Source organism: Tachysurus fulvidraco, chromosome 6 (genome assembly GCF_022655615.1).
Source record: "Tachysurus fulvidraco isolate hzauxx_2018 chromosome 6, HZAU_PFXX_2.0, whole genome shotgun sequence".
Lineage (NCBI taxonomy): Eukaryota > Metazoa > Chordata > Actinopteri > Siluriformes > Bagridae > Tachysurus > Tachysurus fulvidraco.
Window position 1 is genome coordinate 27182839 of NC_062523.1, and position 17544 is coordinate 27200382.

Sequence of the window (17544 nt, forward strand, 5' to 3'; positions counted from 1 at the left end):
TCTCTCTCTCACTATCTCCCTCCCTCCCTCTCTCACTCTCTCCCTTTCTCCCTCTCTCACCATCTCCCTCCCTCCGTATCGAAGACTTTCCTGGTTAATTTTATATTATGTCCACTCTACAAGTGTATGAGCAGTTACTATAGAAACAACAAGTGGGAATGAGAATATTAATGAAAGCAAATGGTTCAAATTAATGCTGGAACTATTGCCCATGTGGTTATACAAAAAGAAACAATACACAAGAATAAACATTAGATAAATCTGTCCATATTCAAGATATTTCCATGTACCAAGATAGAATATTTTGATAGAATATTTGATAGAATAGGACATGCCTGGCATCAGTGTCTACAAGTTAAAAGTTAAAAGCTCATTTGAAAAGCCATATAAAATAATACAAAATAAAGACCAGACCACTTGAATGATCAAGTTTCTAGTTTCGAGATTTGGTTCGAGCAACTGTGCAATACATTTACAGAGCGCTCGGAGCTAATTAAATATAAGCTGGTTTCAGGGTAATTACATCTTAAAATGTAGACTGGAATTTCAGTGGAAGTTGAACAAAATCTATTTAAAATAATTATTAAAAAAAAAAAGTGTGTCATTTCATAAGCTACAGATATATAAACTGATGTAAAGGACTGCAGAGAGCCATAAGGCACAGGAGTTACAGCAGGACAGGCAGACCTGAGGTGATGTGTTATGTGCCTGTGTAGGATGGAGAATACTCTACACTGAACACTACACTAAATCAGTAGTAAATCTAGTAGTAAAGGAGGACTGCAATATGAGCAAACAGAGTTCAGGGTTTAGCTGGATGGTGTGGAACAAATTAGCCCCATAATTCTTCAGTTCGTCCAAATTTGTAGACCAGAGAGCTGCAGAATGGAGAGACAGGGGTTAATTACCACCATTAAATTTTCCCTCAAATATAATTTGAAATAATGCTGTACACTCATCGTTCACTTTATTAATTTGCAAGATTTAATTTTGTGCTGATTTAAATAATATACACATCTAACATTATAATAGAGAAAGTGCAATGTGAGTGACTCAGACCGAGACATGGTTGTTGGTGTCATTCTCACAAAACTAAGAAATGGTGCACATGAACAGTAAGAGTGATTAGATCAGACCTACAGTTTCCCAGTTCCTCTTGACCACATCTAAACACTGGATAACCAACAGTGAGCAGTGTGGGTTTTTCAGCTGCAAAAGCATTGATGCTAGATTAAGAAGCAGTCCAGCAACCGAAATCTAACAGAGTTGTGGTCAGGGGCAGACATTGATGAAGGCTACAGGATGACATACACATACTAGTCGGAGGGAAATAATGAGCTCTCCAACTCTAGAGTGACAGAGAAGTTACGACTGTTATATAATTATATAAATGAATGTTGCTCACACATTACAAGTGTAAACAGAGTTTTGCCATTAATATGTACATTTCTGGCATTTAGAAGTGTACATATTAATGTCAAAACTCTGTTTACACATTACATTACATAACTTTTTTGTTATAGGTAACTGAAATAAGAACAACTGTCATGGCATGTAAAACCTATCTCTGGTCATATCGAGACATGAGACTTCTAAGGGTTAAGACAAGAGGACAGACACACTAGGCACAGTAATGGATACAGTAATGTACCTGCAAAATGCAAATTTATGCAGCAGCAAGGTAAGAGTACCAAATAAATTGAGAATCTGCAAAGCAATTCAGTGGTGTGAACAGAAGAAGGATTACACAACCCACCGTGGTATCAAAGGCACGCATGCATAAGGCCTCGTGGTTTAATCAAGCAGACAGTTAAATGACAAACTAAAGTAAAGGGAAACTGAGACTGTGGGAGGTCATCTAATTCCCGTCTATACAGGCTCCTCAAATCTACCCAGTAGATCCAAAACCTAACCCTGGAACACAACTACAGTTCAAACATTTTGATAGACTCCAAGTTGTTCTTTCCATAGCATTCTCATCTGTCATGGGCTGTTCGTGTTTATCTCTCCCCAGCAGAGTGCTCCACCAAGCGACAAGACTCCTACCAGGTGAAGGGTGCCAGGATGGATCAGGTAGGTACGGAAAGAAGAAGCAGTCACACTGGAAACTCACGAGTGGCTTGTATAGACAGAAAGTATCCTGATTTTACGATCAAATTGTAAATCTGTTAGGCAGCAATGATACTTGTTCTCCCACCATGCTGCTTCCTCCACACAAGTTCGTTAATGCGGTAGAAAATGAATGAATGAATGAATGAATGAATGAATGAAACAAAAAGCATTCGCTCACGGCTCACTGGCTTAACCTGGCTTCTCTTCTCTAGTATCAAAAATCCTGCAGCTGAGTATTTTATCTCTGTGTAGTTGGGAGGATGAAGAACTGTTTATGTAAACCTCCAGGTTTGTTATTTATTATTAATGTTTTTTTTTTAAACTTAGAAATCAACCAAAGGCCTTTTATAAATGCTGCTCACACTGCATCACAGGACAACATGGCATCTCAGAGGAAAATGCCATCTGCCCTTATCTGGGCATAGATCACAGGCATCTGTGCACTCATGCATGCAAAAAAGTCATGGGCTAGCATTTCACCCCCTTCAGCTGGTAGCTGTTGTGTGGTAAACTGTCACTGTGACAGAGAGAAAGAGAGAGAGGGAGAGAGAGAGTGTGAGGGAAAGAAAACATCCTCCTTCTTAGGTTTGTCAGAAACTACACCAGCATAAATAATAATAACTGTAGAACTGCAGAATCTGGCGAGGCAGAAGGACATTAATAATGAGATTATTAACAACCTACAGTAATAACCTCTCTCTCTCCCTCTCTCCCCCTCTCCCTCCCACCATCTCTTGCTCTCTCCCTCTTGAGTTGTGCTTTGGATCACAATACAGTGATCTTTAGAGAAATCCTTTTATCTGTTGTATAGTCTAGTAGCTAGTTTCAACTGTGGGTTGGCAGGGTTTGGAAAAAATGTCCAGGCCAACTACTTTTAAAATTTGCACAAATGGCTACCCATGACCAAAAAAAAATCTTAAAACCTCTTTAAAGGTTCATATTATTTCAACAGGAAATTCTACCTTTTTTAGACCTACAACTCTCAACTCAAGCAGCAATGTGATAATTATCAAAACACCAAGGCAATTAAACTCCATATCATCAATGTATCCAATTAGGAAGCAGAAGTGATTGGGAATTATTTTCCTCTCCTTTGGTGCAAATGGACAACTGAAGAGCAACAGCAAGTCAACCCATAAAAAGGGAACGGTTTTGTCATTGGTACATTGCCACAAACAATTGCTCTCAAACAATTACACAGGTAGTCCAGCTCCTCCAGGATGGCACATCCGTACATGTGAGTTCTAATATAGTTTCAAGAGCATGGAGGAGAGACATTGAGAGACTGGCCATTACACAAGTAGAGCTGTGGACAGGGTTATAGAAGGTTATACAACAACCCAGCAGCAACACCGGTATGTGCACCGATGGCACATAATGGGATCTGTGCTTACAGCCCAGCACTGTGCTGCTTGATTGGCATTTGCTAGACAACAATGGAATTGGCAGGTTCGTCATGAAAGAAGGTCCACACAACACGTGACAGATGCAATACAACATCATTCATCATGACCGTTTTTGTCATGGGTCAGTGATGGTCTGGGAAGGAATATCCATAACACAGACCTCCAGCCGCTAACCCACATAAACTTTACTATTGTTAGGCACTGTGATGAAATCCTGAGAGCCATTTTCAGACCTTATTCTTTGCAGTGGGCCTTGGGTTCCTCCTGGTGCATGATAATGCACAGGTAGTAGATAGCTCAAGTGGTTAAAGCTCTGGATTGTTGATTCAAAGGTCTGGAACAGAACCACCAAACTGCCACTGTTGTGTTCTTGACCCCCCCTTAACCCTCTCTGCTCAGGGATGCTGTATCATTTCTGACCCTTTGCTCTTACTTCCAAATATGGGATGTTGGCAGTTTTTGGATGACCCTCATGATCCCAGTGACATTCTTCAAACCTGAATCCGATTGAGAGCCTTTTGGGATGTTATGTATTGGAGCATCCAAAGCCACCAAGTAGCCACAGACAGTACAGGAGCTCACTGATCCCCCGATCCCCTTGGACACCATCCACCATCAGGAGCATGTCCAGACCTTGTGGGAGTGCATACAGGCATGTGGGGGGCAAACATATTTGATGAGCAGACTTATTTGTTGAGTTGCTGTGATAAAATTCATACAAGCTTAATCAGCCTGTAACTTCAATGTTTTGAGATTTTTAATTCAGCCCTCAGTGTGTTGATGATTCGTGTGACATAATTTTGATCTCAACAAACTACACAGTGTATACAAGTAAAGATTTTCAACTTGAGTATTTCCTTCATTGAGAAAATGTTTGATTTAAGTGTTCCCTGGAGTGTACATACAGTAGAAAATGGTCAGACATACCCATTACTTCCTGTCAACAATCTTACAAACACTCATCAAATGCAATTTACCCCTTAATGTCCTAACTTGTAAAGGCTTCTTGTAAAAGCTGAGATTTAATTTTCTCTTTCTGCATTGTATTTATCAAACTGTTGGTCTGACTCCTGCTTCAGCTTTCTAAATGCGAGTGAATTAGTTCCAGTCAGCTCAATGAGGCATCTAAATTGTATCTATTTATAAGGTGTGAACATTCATTTGCAAGCACACCCACCTGAAAAATATTAACAAGTTCTGGAAGAAGACACAGAGTCCAGGATACACAGGAAGTCCTGAGAGAAGAACAGGAAAAGACAATTTTATCAATAAAAACAGGTGCTACAAACTAATAATAATAGTTATTATTATAATTATTATTCATTCATTCATTCTTTTTCTACTACTCGGGTCACAGGGAGCCTGTACCTATCTCAGGCGTCATCGGGCATCAAGGCAGGATACACCCTGGACGGAGTGCCAACCCATCACAGGGCACACACACTCTCATTCACTCACACACTACAGACAATTTTCCAGAAATGCCATCAAACTACCATGCATGTCTTTGGACCGGGAGAGGAAACCGGAGTACCCGGAGGAAACCCCTGAGGCACGGGGAGAACATGCAAACTCCACACACACAAGGCGGAGGCAGGAATCGAACCCCCAACCCTGGAGGTGTGAGGTGAACGTGCTAACCACTAAGCCACCATGCCCAATAAAAATAATTAGGGGTCAAGCCCCGAAGGGGCGTAGACACCTATTGTTATTGTCGGTTTTCTTCTTCTTCTTCTTCTTCTTATTATTATTCTTCGCCACCTAGTGACCACGAGATTTTAAAAACATTGCCATATCGCTACAAAACATGGTATGGTTTATCAACCACGTGTTCTGAGCACATGTGATCGGCTTGACCCAGGAATGGCTGCTTGCAGCTATATTTATTATTATTGTTGGTATTGTTATTATTAAATGAATACACAACTTTGTTTCGTACTGTAATCTGCAGTCTGGCGCTCCCTCAGTGGTGGAATGAACTTCCAACCTCAGTCCAGACCACAGGGATCATTATCTTCAAAAAACAGCGAAAGACACTTATTCCATGAACACTAACACATGGTGGATGGATGGATGGATGGATATCTACGAAAAACAGCTAGACACTTCTTCCATGAACACTAACACATTATACATCAAAGGAAGGAAATAGATAGATAGATAGATAGATAGATAGATAGATAGATAGATAGATAGATAGATAGATAGATAGATAGATAGATAGATAGATAGATAAATAGATAGATAGATAGATAGATAGATAGATAGATAGATAGATAGATAGATAGATAGACTCTGCACTTTGACTAGCTTTTGTAACACATCTGTACTGCTACCATTTAGTCTTGTATGGCAGCACTCCTTAGTCAAGTCAAGAAGCTTTTATTGTCATTTCAACCATATATAGCTGTTGCAGTACATTTACATTTCCAGGATTTAGCAGACACCCTTATCAGAATCAGAATCAGTATAAGAATCAGCTTTATTGCCAGGCATGTTTTCACATGCAAGGAATTTGTTTTAGTGCCAGAAGCTCCACAGTGTAACAGAATGACATATACAGTATAGAGGAAATTGTATGTACACATTTACAGGTGTGAAATGTGCAGTTTAAATATACATATGAAATATACATATACAAATATAGACAATTTGTATGTACACATGTGCAATTGTGAAATGTGCAGTTGAAGTAAACAGTAAACATTTAGACAATATGTATATACTGTATGTATGTACAGATGTGCAAGTATGAAATGTGAATGTCCCACTTCAGGTCCTGGGAGATTGTGGTTCCCAGGAATCTGAATGACTCCACTGCTGTGACAATGCTGTCCATGATGGTTAGTGGGGGGAGATCAGGGGGGTTTCTCCTGAAGTCCACTATCAACTCCACTGTCTTGATCGTGTTCAGCTCCAGGTAGTTAAGGCTGCACCAGAAAGCCAGCCGCTCAACCTCCAGTCTGTAAGCAGACTCGTCACCGTCCTGGATGAGGCCGATCAGTGTGGCGTCGTCTGCAAACTTCAGAAGCTTGACAGAGGGGTCATTAGAGGTGCAGTTATTCGTGTACAGGGAGAGTGGGGAGAGAACACAGCTCTGGGGGGCGCCAGTGCTGACGGTGAGGGTGCTAGATTTAAGTTTTCCCAGTCGCACTAGCTGCTGCCTGTCTGTCGGAAAGCTGGTGATCCACTGGCAGACAGAGGAGGGCACGGAGAGCTGGGTTAATTTGGACTGTAGGAGTGATGGGATGATGGTGTTGAAAGCAGAGCTGAAGTCCACAAACAGGATCCTCACATAAGTCCCTGGTCTGTCCAGATGCTGCAGAACACAATGCAGTCCCATGTTGACTGCATCATTCACAGATCTGTTTGCTCTGTAGGCAAACTGCAGAGGGTCCAGTAAGGGTCCAGTAATGTCCTTCAGATAAGCCAGAACCAGTGTTTCAAATGATTTCATGACCACAGATGTTAGAGCCACAGGTCTGTAGTCATTAAGTCCGGTGATTTGGGGTTTCTTTGGGACGGGGATGATGGTGGAGCTTTTGAAGCATGAGGGTACATCACACAGAGCGACTTACATTTTATCTCTTTTTTATACAACTGATGGTTAATGGCATTTCTCAGTGGCAGTTTGGTGGACATGGGAATCAAACTCACAACCTTCTGATTGGTAGGGCAACACCATTAACCACTAGGCTACCATGTCCTTGTATATTTTCTAGGTGCACTTGTACTTCCTGATTTGTTGGTCACTTCAGACAAAAACATCTGCTAAGTGAATAAAGATATAAGGTGTAAGGAAGCAACTCACCTGGTGCAACATAAGCTCCGAACAAGATCCAGACTGAGGCGATGAGAGAGACGAACATGATCAGGAAGCCGATAAAGAGCCAAACACGAGCACCTAAGATGTGGTTATACGGACAGATAAACAAACAATGACATTAATTCCAAATGCGAGTAAGCTTCATGAGTGTGCTGTTTAAAGCAGCTGTGGTACAAATGGTGAGAGAACAGAGACAGATGAGAAACTGTTCCTTATTCATCACTGCCATGTGGAAACAAGTCAGACTTGAACACACACAATGAACTAACTGCCACCTGAGAAAATTGCAGAATAGCAATAAAATAAGCTTTTTTTTATTGTAAAAGAGGAAACACCTCATCTAATTTACATTTAAATCACACTCTAATCTGGTGTTTGAGATAAAAGGAAATCATTTGGCAGACATGAGAAGAGGCCAGGTTCAGTGGGGTGGAGTTCAACATACTCATGTCTGAGGTTTTGTAATCAAGCTATCCTCAATTAAAGTGGGCACAGAGTCAACAATTAAAGCATAATTCCGGAGGAGAAATGGATGCTCTTAAGAGTTTGTCTTTTATAATCTTTTATTTTTACTAACATTGATATAGGGGTATTTGTGTAGACAGTTAAACATGTGGAAATGTAAAATATAGATATTTTAGTCACTTCCCAATATGCACCACTGAGTTTCAGTTTTATCTACTATTTTATTTTTATTTTATCATCAGTGTTTATATAACTCTACTCACTGAACTTGCTATAATTATTAATGTTAATTGTTAATGTTTTTTGGTATTTTTTACATATTTTATAACCCGTTGTGTTTTGTTGGTTATAATATGTTCTGTAAAAGTCTTTGGCTTAAAAACAAAAAGAAAGATTTTTATTTGAATTCATTCGGGACATTTGTTTATATGAAGTCTTATTTGCATGTAGAAATGTACATTTTTGAAAATGTGCCAATGAAAAAATCATCTAACAATCAAAATAAAAATATTAATTAATTAAACTTTTCTGTATGCAGCTTTGATGAATAAGGTCCACTGACAGTGAGCTGATATGAAGCAGCTATTCCTGACATAATTAATAGCCCAGGTGCTACTTATTTAAAGTATAATGTAGCTAATGTGCTCGCTAATGATACGTTTAGTCCTGCCTCGTATCCTAACACTGGTAAAGTAGGTCAATGTTTCAGAAAAACACGATCGGTTAATGGCTCATCAGAGCGAGTAGACACTGAGGAGCTGCTAAATGCAGTCTCACTTCCTTACAAAGTAAATGCTCTGATCTATGTTCAGCATTATTTGAAGCTCATGTTACTTGAAATCTCAGCAAATACTACTTTCTGTAATGTTTTACTCATGACACAATATTCAGGCAGTTGGTTATTCGTTTGGTTCATTTTCTTCTCTCTGATCAATTTTATGGAAATGTCCATTTCAGTCTCTCTACGCTAAAAGAAAAGCCAATAACTATATATCAATATTACAATATTTCAGTTTCAGTGAATTTCATTCAAATTCAAATAAGCTGATCTTCAGATTAAGGAGGGAGACTATTTTCAGAATCATTAGATGAACCTCGCATATCACATATTTCTTGAGGAAAGTGGGACACACTACAGATGTCCGAGTTACATTCAAAATACACACAATACAGGCAATAAAGTTTCATGAGCATCACATATTCATACAATTCTATCAAAATTTTACATTTTATTTCATTGATGCACTGTGAAATGTCCATGAAACAAGTTCCTGTTATCGCTTATGTTTTAAAGGTGACTTACATTTAAGTATAAGTATATACGAATAAATAAAGACAGAGGGTAGTGCAAAGCTCTCCATCCTCAACATTTCCCTGTAAACCTTTCTAAACATGTCTTTATCAGTTTTCTGCATTTAGAACACTATGCTGTACATGAACATATTTTCAGTACAATTTACAAAATAGACACATTCAGTCAAAATTTAATTAATAATAGCATATTTTCAGGTAGAAGGTAAAGTTATAGTCTCTGGTGGACACCAGAGACTCCTTCCAAAAATGCAAAACAAACGTTTACTCACAGTAAACTTTAAGATATCAGCAATTAAATGTTTCTAAAAAGAACTTTATTTGTCATGTTACTGTCAGTGTGCAAGCTGTTACTAGACACAGTGTCACATTAAACCAGGTACATTATCATAAACAACAGCAACTTAAACAACTGTCAACATTCCTGTTCAACACCTTCTGACCAATCAAAATAGAGAACTCAACGATGCTGTATCACTAAAACATTAAAATGCACAGATTACTGTCAGTCAATTAAAAAAGGCCTCAGGACCTGTACACACAAAAACATCTCTGTACCTCTGTGTCCAAAGCAGCCCTCTTCATACGAGTCCCCACGGATATGAGCGTTTGACACAGCATTAATCCTGTAACACACAAACACACACACACACACACACACACACACACACACACACACACACACACACACACACACACACACCACACACACGCACACACCACACACACGCACACACCACACACATACACACGACCAGTGTTGATCTTGTGAGTATGTACTCAAATGATTTTTTTCATTTGTATTTATTGTGTCATACAAAATTCTGCTGTACTGTGCCATCTCAGAGCATAGCTGGACTTCTGCCATTTAATTCTGACCTTGATAAAACTTAATAAATATTGAGCACAAAGAATCTCAAACTATCTTTAATCCTACAGCAACTGATCAAGGTAATATGTATTCAATCACGTGTAAGAAATCACAGAAATAATTGCTCCATGCAGCACCTACACTGACACTACGCAGGACTGCATGACTCACATCCAAAGCAAGTCGCAGCTCTATATACAAGGTGTAAGTCATATAATTGCCAAACGTTTTATATCTGCGGTGTGCAGTCTTATACTCAAAAGGTCTGGTTTGGGAACAGGTTAGCTGCTTTGTGCATGTGGTCATACGACTCTAATGGGTTTGATCTAAAATGGATCAACAGATTTTATACTTTGCAACTTGTAAAGTTTGTAACTCACTTACACTCACACACTCACTCACACTCATTCTCTCACTCACACACACTCACACTCACACACTCATAAAAACAAAAACATTTTACAAACATCTTTTGAATGAATATTTAAAAACATTTACCATATTCTGTTAAAGCTACAGTAGCATCAGTCATTACAACATAAAGGGAGCAAACTAAACACTACAAAACTCTGAAATTTATGTAAATATTTAAAAGATTCGACATTTCACTCATTTGTATTTGGCAGTAATTTCATTTGTAATGAGTGTGTTGCAGTAAACATGTGGAGTACGAGTGTGTTATGTTGCCTGATCTCACAGCTGCTTCAGTAAAACATTTCTATAATATTATTATTATTAAACACTAAGATTCTGAGTTTTGGTATTGAACTGGTGTTTGCTGCCACCAGGGTGCTTTTGTAACACAGGCCTGGCAACACACATAATGACCAGCAGCGTTGGCAGTGAAACGGACATGAATAACTCCAGCCGAGGATAATGAAGGAAAAGGAAGTGGAATGAGTGGGAGAGTGTCTCCTCGAACATGCGTCACCTCCTGCTTCCACAACCGTAAGCAAATGTACAATAATAGGAAATGAGAAATTAAACAGTGTCACAATGTGACTATGTGAGGTTTGTAGTTAAGAGAGTGAGGAATATAAAGTCTGCACATGCTGCAAGGTGAAAAGTTGTTCTCTTCTACTGTGCTGCTTACTGAGAACAAACTGTGATCCTGAACATGTATGAGAGAGAATTATTAGTGTTATGAGAAAGCAACACTTACATGAAAAAAGCCAATGTAGAGAAAACCCCACAGGTGTGAAAAGCGTGATTTAGATCCTCGGGTTTTGGGTAGTGTACAGCAGCATCGATTATAACCCACCATCCTGTAAAAAACTGAGGGAGAGAGAGAGAGAGAGAGAGAGAGAGAGAGAGAGAGAGAGAGAGAGAGAGAGAGAGAGAGAGAGAGTCAGAGAAAGTCACATGTTAATGAAATACACACATACACACATATAACATACACACATATACACACACCAGAAAACCAGCCACGATGGAGGCCACAGTGTTCCTCTTCTCTCCCCAGTCGATGCACTCACACTCCGGCCAGCGGAAGTTATCCAGAAACCCGGCCATGTCTCTGTCCTCCAGTGTCTGTCTGTCCGTCCACTGTTTGCACCTCAATGTGTTCAGCTCATTAGCACACTATTCCGACTGCAATTATCACTCTGGAATAACAGACAGATTGTTTTTAAATCAGATAAATCCAACCTAGAACTATTTTACATGTTGATCCTGTTTAGTCCAAACTGAAACACAAACTCTGATGCATTGCAGTTGTTGCCTAAGCAATGACAGGAGAACAGAGCCGTGACATTAATCAGAGGGATTTGATCAAAGTGTGATTTGTATTTTGACTCATGATGTGTGGGTGTTGATCACGGACAGTGGTGGAATTCTCTGAGCGTAGGACGAAAGGTGGAGATGAACAATGGAGCAACCCGGTGGCACTGCTGCTGCAGCTTCTGTGACCAGTCTGTTGCTTCTTCCTCATTTAAACAGGATGATGTCAGAATGACGTGAGCCGAATCTGGTGAAGATCGGACAAAACGACTAGCCACGATGGTAAGTGTGGTGGAATGTGAGGGATGTTATACACATTTGCTGCTTGGCACCAAATTAAACCTATATGTCTAAATTTCATGAAATGAAATGGTCCGCTGTATTTGTGCACTGAAATTCGACTCACACAGGAGACAACCAGCCGGATGTGAAATTACCATGTGCACAGCTCTGAAGGGGAAGACGTGCTGCAGAAAGGAAATGAAACAACACACACTTCTTTTGTGTGCTGTAGTGCAAAGCCTGCAATTACACATTCACCAGCAGGATGTGCCTCAAGTCTCAAGGCCTGTGATATTTGATTGAAGGACTGCCCTTTGCTCTTTAAGTTTTAAGTTTAGCAATATCCTTTATGTTAAAAAGCCAGAACTTAATAAGACACCGGCAGGAAATATCCATTTAGACAATCTTTGACTGCAAAACATCTGATTTGAAGCTTATTTCAGTTTTACAGTCTCAGTGTGAACACAGAAAGGATTTACACATAAATTGCAACAGTAAGTTTCAGGTTAGTGAAGCATGAAAAGCAAGGAGATTAGCAGGTACAAATCAGAATGAGAAGGAGGCAATCATTACATATTACCTGTTTATAAAATGCATGATGTTTAAAATAAGATTACAAAAAAAAAAAATTTAAAGTAAAACATTCATTAAAATAATTCAAAGTGCTAAAATTTGATCAATATTAGATATTAATTATTTCCACAATAGCTTATAGAATGCTTTTCTACAGTTTTACTGTATGTTACTATAACAGAATTGTTACTATAATGGGTAACACTATGAAATACCACATACAGACGTATTATTACAAAATGATTTTAGATGTTTGATTCTTAGCAGTAATCCTAATCCTAAAACAAAAAATGCACACACAATATCTGATACGAGAGGAGCAAATCCACAAAAACATGAAACTTAACATGGAAGTAATCTATACAACACCTATGGAAGCAGATATCTTTCCCGGTTGTGTAATTATGCACAAAATCAACAGACCTTTCTTTATGCAGCTTCTACCATGAAAGAAAAAATAGCAGCAGTAATTAGGGGCTTGAGGCATCTGGTGATGCATTTGAACACACTGCTGCAAAAACTGGCTGCTGTAGATGCTCTTTAACACTTGAAAAACACTTTCATTCCCATGTGGAATTGGGTCATCAAAGGTTGACTTCAATCAGGGTTAAAGCAGTAAAGGTGAGGGTAGACAATTTCCCAGCAGTCTGCTCTTTAACATAATTTTACAGGTTGAAGATCTGCTCTGCTCTGACAAGATGTTCCAGTGAAAAGCTGATGGGTTTAACAGTGTCTTGATTTATTAATTACGCTAATGCTCATACAGATAAGTTGATTAAAAGCACCTGGTTGCACAACTTCACTCGGCTGTTTACAGATGAGGATGAGGTTTCCTTCTGAGTCTGGTTCCTCTCAAGGTTTCTTCCTCATATCATCCAACATACATTTAAATTCATAATATTAAACTTTCTCATTTTTATTGTGAATGTATATATTCCTGTAAACCTGGTTTGATACAATGTCTATTGTCTAAATAAAGCTGAACTGAACTGAATCGGTTTTGGTTTATAGAATGAGCAGAAACAGTTAATATTAGTCCACTAATCTGATTGGACAAACAGGGCAGCATGTCCAACAGGGACATTTCACTCCATCCCTCCATTTGTTAGCAGACTGTTACACTGAAATCCTTACTGTTACTACAGACCGTCAGTAAGATCTTGCGTTACCATGGCAACAAGCAGCACTCTCAACATGCTCTGGCTGTGGCTTGTTTTGTGGGAGTAATTTTTGTTGATGAAGTAGAAATAAAGTGGATAGTTGGTCATATTTTGTCTTAAATGTCAGCTACTCAATTGTAATGTCTTTAGCTTGAAGATCCATGAGATCCATGAGGATGGTAAACTTAAAGACCACGAAGACCAGCTTCAGACTGAGGCTGAAAAGTTCTGCAATCAATTCTTTTCACTGAAAAGTTCTGCACTCAAGTCTCCGGCAGTGAACATTTGAAAGCTTCAACATTTGGACCATAAAGGACCATAAAGTGTACAGTCCAAACATTTGGACCATAAAGTGCAGAGTTATTAAAAGAAAAAGATTTCTAATCACAGTCTCCAGTATCACTCAGATGAGGATGATTTCATGGTTTCTTCCTCATATTGTCTCAGGGAGTTTTTCAGCTCTGGCTTACTCAATTAGGAATAAACTTATACATTTATAATTTATATAATGAATTGATAGATTTCTGTAAAGCTGATAAATGTGTGACATTGTCTGTTGTTAAAAGCTTCATTCAGTCATTTTCTCCCGCTTATCTGAACTTCTCGGGTCACGGGGAGCCTGTGCCTATCTCAGGCGTCATCAGGCATCGAGGCAGGATACACCCTGGACGGAGTGCCAACCCATCGCAGTGCACACACTCTCATTCACTCACACACTCAACGGACAATTTTCCAGATATGCCAATCAACCTACCATGCACGTCTTTGCACTGGGGGAGGAAACCGGAGTACCCAAAGGAAACCCCTGAGGCACGGGGAGAACATGCAAACTCCACACACACAAGGCGGTGGCAGGAATCGAACCCACAACCCTGGAGGTGTGAGGCAAACGTGCTAACCACTAACCCACCATGCCCCCTTGTTAAAAGCATAACAAACTAAATGTGTGTATTAGTTATTTGAATAATTTCTGACACCAAACAAGCTTTGCATAATTATTATTGATTATTTGTATATTGATACCACAGCAGTGTTATTTGCTGTCACTACAAAATAGATATTTTATAAACTAAAAGGTAACGTGTGTTGATATTGTCTTGTGAGGTCTGTATCAAGATGTTTCTTATATCATGACTATAGGATTGTTTATTCGTCTTAACATAACTCAAGATCAAACAGACAAATGGCTGATGGCTGTTATTATACTGTTATTATAATTATACTGTTATTATCATTATATGTCTGTAGCTGTTAATGTATTTTTATATCCTTTATCTGATTTGTAACAGTCATCAGCCATTTGTCTGTTTGGTCTTGTGTTCTGGTGTGTTTTGTGTTTTGGTGTGTTCACTGGCAGCTAAGTTGACAAAGAATGACAAAGTTCTGGTAGTCTGAGAAGTATTGTCCAGCACCGCTATGATATCAACAGCCACCACTGTGAGGACGCAATATGGTTATAAAGAACTCATAGGACAATCACTAATATAGCAGCGACACAATAATGAATCACATTTTAGGGATAGAGGTGTAGGATTTGACTCTGAGAACATGTAGAATTAAACAGTGTGTTCAAAATATTCAGCCAACACTGTACATCTCAAAATCTTATACAGGTCTTCAGAACATCACTAATATTACTGAAGGCGAGCAGGCAGTGTGTGTTCAGGACCTGCTGTTATACTGTTCTGAGTGACTCCAGTGCAGGAGTTAGGAATTATGGCGGTTACTTAATCTCAATGCTGAATCTGATGTGGAGCAATGCATACTTCATGAATGGGAGAAGAACCACTCTGAAACATGAAGAACTACTAAGAAACATGACTTCAGTGGAAAACAGTGAAAAAAAAACAGGCAGATTCATGGGAAAATACAGCTGAATAAACGCTTCAGTGGAGTTCATGTGCGGTTATCTGATTTTTATCAACTGGCATGAACTGAAACAAAACCACACTGAAATCATTTATGCAGTTTCCTATCTGCCTTTAAGTGCAATTGGTGTATGTGTGGTGTGGATATGTGTGTGTACGTGTTGTGTGTGTGTGTGTGTGGTGTGTATGTGTGTGTGTGTGTGGGTGTATGTGTGTGTGTGTGTGTGTGGTGTGTGTGGAGTGTATGTGTGTGGTGTGTGTGTGTGTGGGTGTATGTGTGTGTGTGGTGTGTGTGGTGTGTATGTGTGTGTATGTGTTGTATGTGTATATGTGTGTGGTATGTATGTGTGTGGTGTGTGTGTATGTGTGTGGTGTGTGTGTGTATGTGTGTGGTGTGTATATGTGCGTGATGTGTATATGTGTGTGTGTTGTGTGTATGTGTGTGTCTGTGTGTGGTGTGTATGTGCGCGTGTGGTGTGTATGTGGTGTGTGTGTGTGCGCGTGACCCCATGATTTCTGTCCTTAACAGTTTCGTTTTCAAGCTAATGAAAGAAAGACAGAAACTTTCCCCCTGATGTACAAACAGCCCTTAATGTTAGAACATAAGAAAGTGCTTTCCATTAGAGGGTGACACATGAGTGGGTTTTCACACCTCTCTCCTGTCCCATCCCAATCACGCAAAAAATACTGGGGAAAATCCCATCCCAATCCCAGAATAATGACTCCCATCCCCTCCCACTCCCGTGACCCGCGGGAAATGTCAGCCTCTAGAAGTGAGCCCGACAGAGTCATTTTTCCCCAAAGTTGTCCGACTCCAATTTTAATTTTTGCGGCTATTAGAGAGTGCATGGGGAAGACGCCTTCTCTTAATATTAATGGTGGTTGGCATACATTACTGCCACCGACTGTCACGGGTGTGTGGAGCACGCCATTCATTTAGCCAGCCATACCAAAGCAAACCGATTATATTTTTATTTATATCAACGGTATATTTGTGTATTCCAGGTCCCGCCCACTCCCGCTGACATTTTTTCCTGTCCCGTTCCAGTCACGTGACCCGCGGGAATCCCGAAAAAAATGTCAGCCTCTACTTTCCAGGTGTGATACATCACATTAATATGAATAATGTCAGACTTTCTGCATGTGTGCATATTGTGTACTTATTCATATCTAAAGGTCAAAGTGTGTATCGGGTAATAATTTTGTGTTAGTGTTAATAAACACATTGTTGTTATTGTTGTTGATGATGATGCCGCACTGGACGTGTTAATAAACAAACACTACAATCATTAAACATGTAAAACAGTCAGTGAGCTTCACGGCTCCTGCAGTAAAAGTGAAAGTAACACTTCAGACTAATTAACTACTAACGCTGACTTCCAATGTAGCCACAAATGTGAGAAATAAGCACAAATGGCAGCAGGAAGAAAAAGGATAAGACATTAATTATACTGACTTATAAACATTATCTCACCTGTAAATTGCGCTCTACTCACGGCGCCACCGCGTCCTTCAAAATCAGGTCTGTTTTTAAACCGCGGGACCTCCTCCTGCGCGCTGATTGGCCAGTGCGGCAACCTTCAAGCGAGCCGCCGACAGTTTCTCCAATCCTGATGGATTGCGCTGGAACTGTCCAATAGTTGCTCAGGGGCGGGAGTTAGAAGTCTTTATTAACAAGAGGCCTTGGGGGAATTTCCCAGGCAGAAGAGCAGCAAAGTAAAGTGTTTTATTTTGGGCTACTACTGTATTATCGCCCTTTATGTTTATGACCCTTATGTCTTTATTTGAACTCTAACATTTTGCATCCGTTAATCACACGTTTCCAAACATGATATTTTAATAAACATTAAAAAAGTCTGATGGTTCTTCTGTTGCTTTGTTATAAATCAGGAAATGATGGTTTCTCTTTGGTTAGGAAAAACATAGTGATAGATATGTTCTGAACTCT

General features: G+C 39.5%; 1 protein-coding gene across 4 annotated transcripts; it reads right to left on the minus strand.

The window, feature by feature from the left end:
- Positions 1-559: 559 nt before the first annotated feature.
- LOC113646293 (transmembrane protein 50B) lies at positions 560-17199 on the minus strand. Of its 4 annotated transcripts, none has more exons than XR_003441401.2 (8): positions 17071-17199; positions 11408-11598; positions 11154-11266; positions 9679-9746; positions 7330-7422; positions 4696-4753; positions 3952-4151; positions 740-878 (listed from the first exon to the last, which is right to left on the minus strand). XR_003441401.2 is itself a non-coding variant. In XM_027152485.2 (7 exons), the coding sequence occupies exons 2-7, from the start codon at positions 11504-11506 to the stop codon at positions 833-835; spliced, it is 477 nt and encodes a 158-aa protein (XP_027008286.1). In that variant the 5' UTR covers positions 11507-11598; positions 17071-17199; the 3' UTR covers positions 560-832. The 4 variants fall into 4 exon arrangements, 2 of the variants coding, with proteins under 2 accessions (XP_027008286.1, XP_027008285.1); XR_007140908.1 differs by having other exon boundaries at positions 760-878; positions 4016-4151; XM_027152485.2 differs by lacking the exon at positions 3952-4151 and having other exon boundaries at positions 560-878.
- Between the last annotated feature and the right edge of the window lie 345 nt (positions 17200-17544).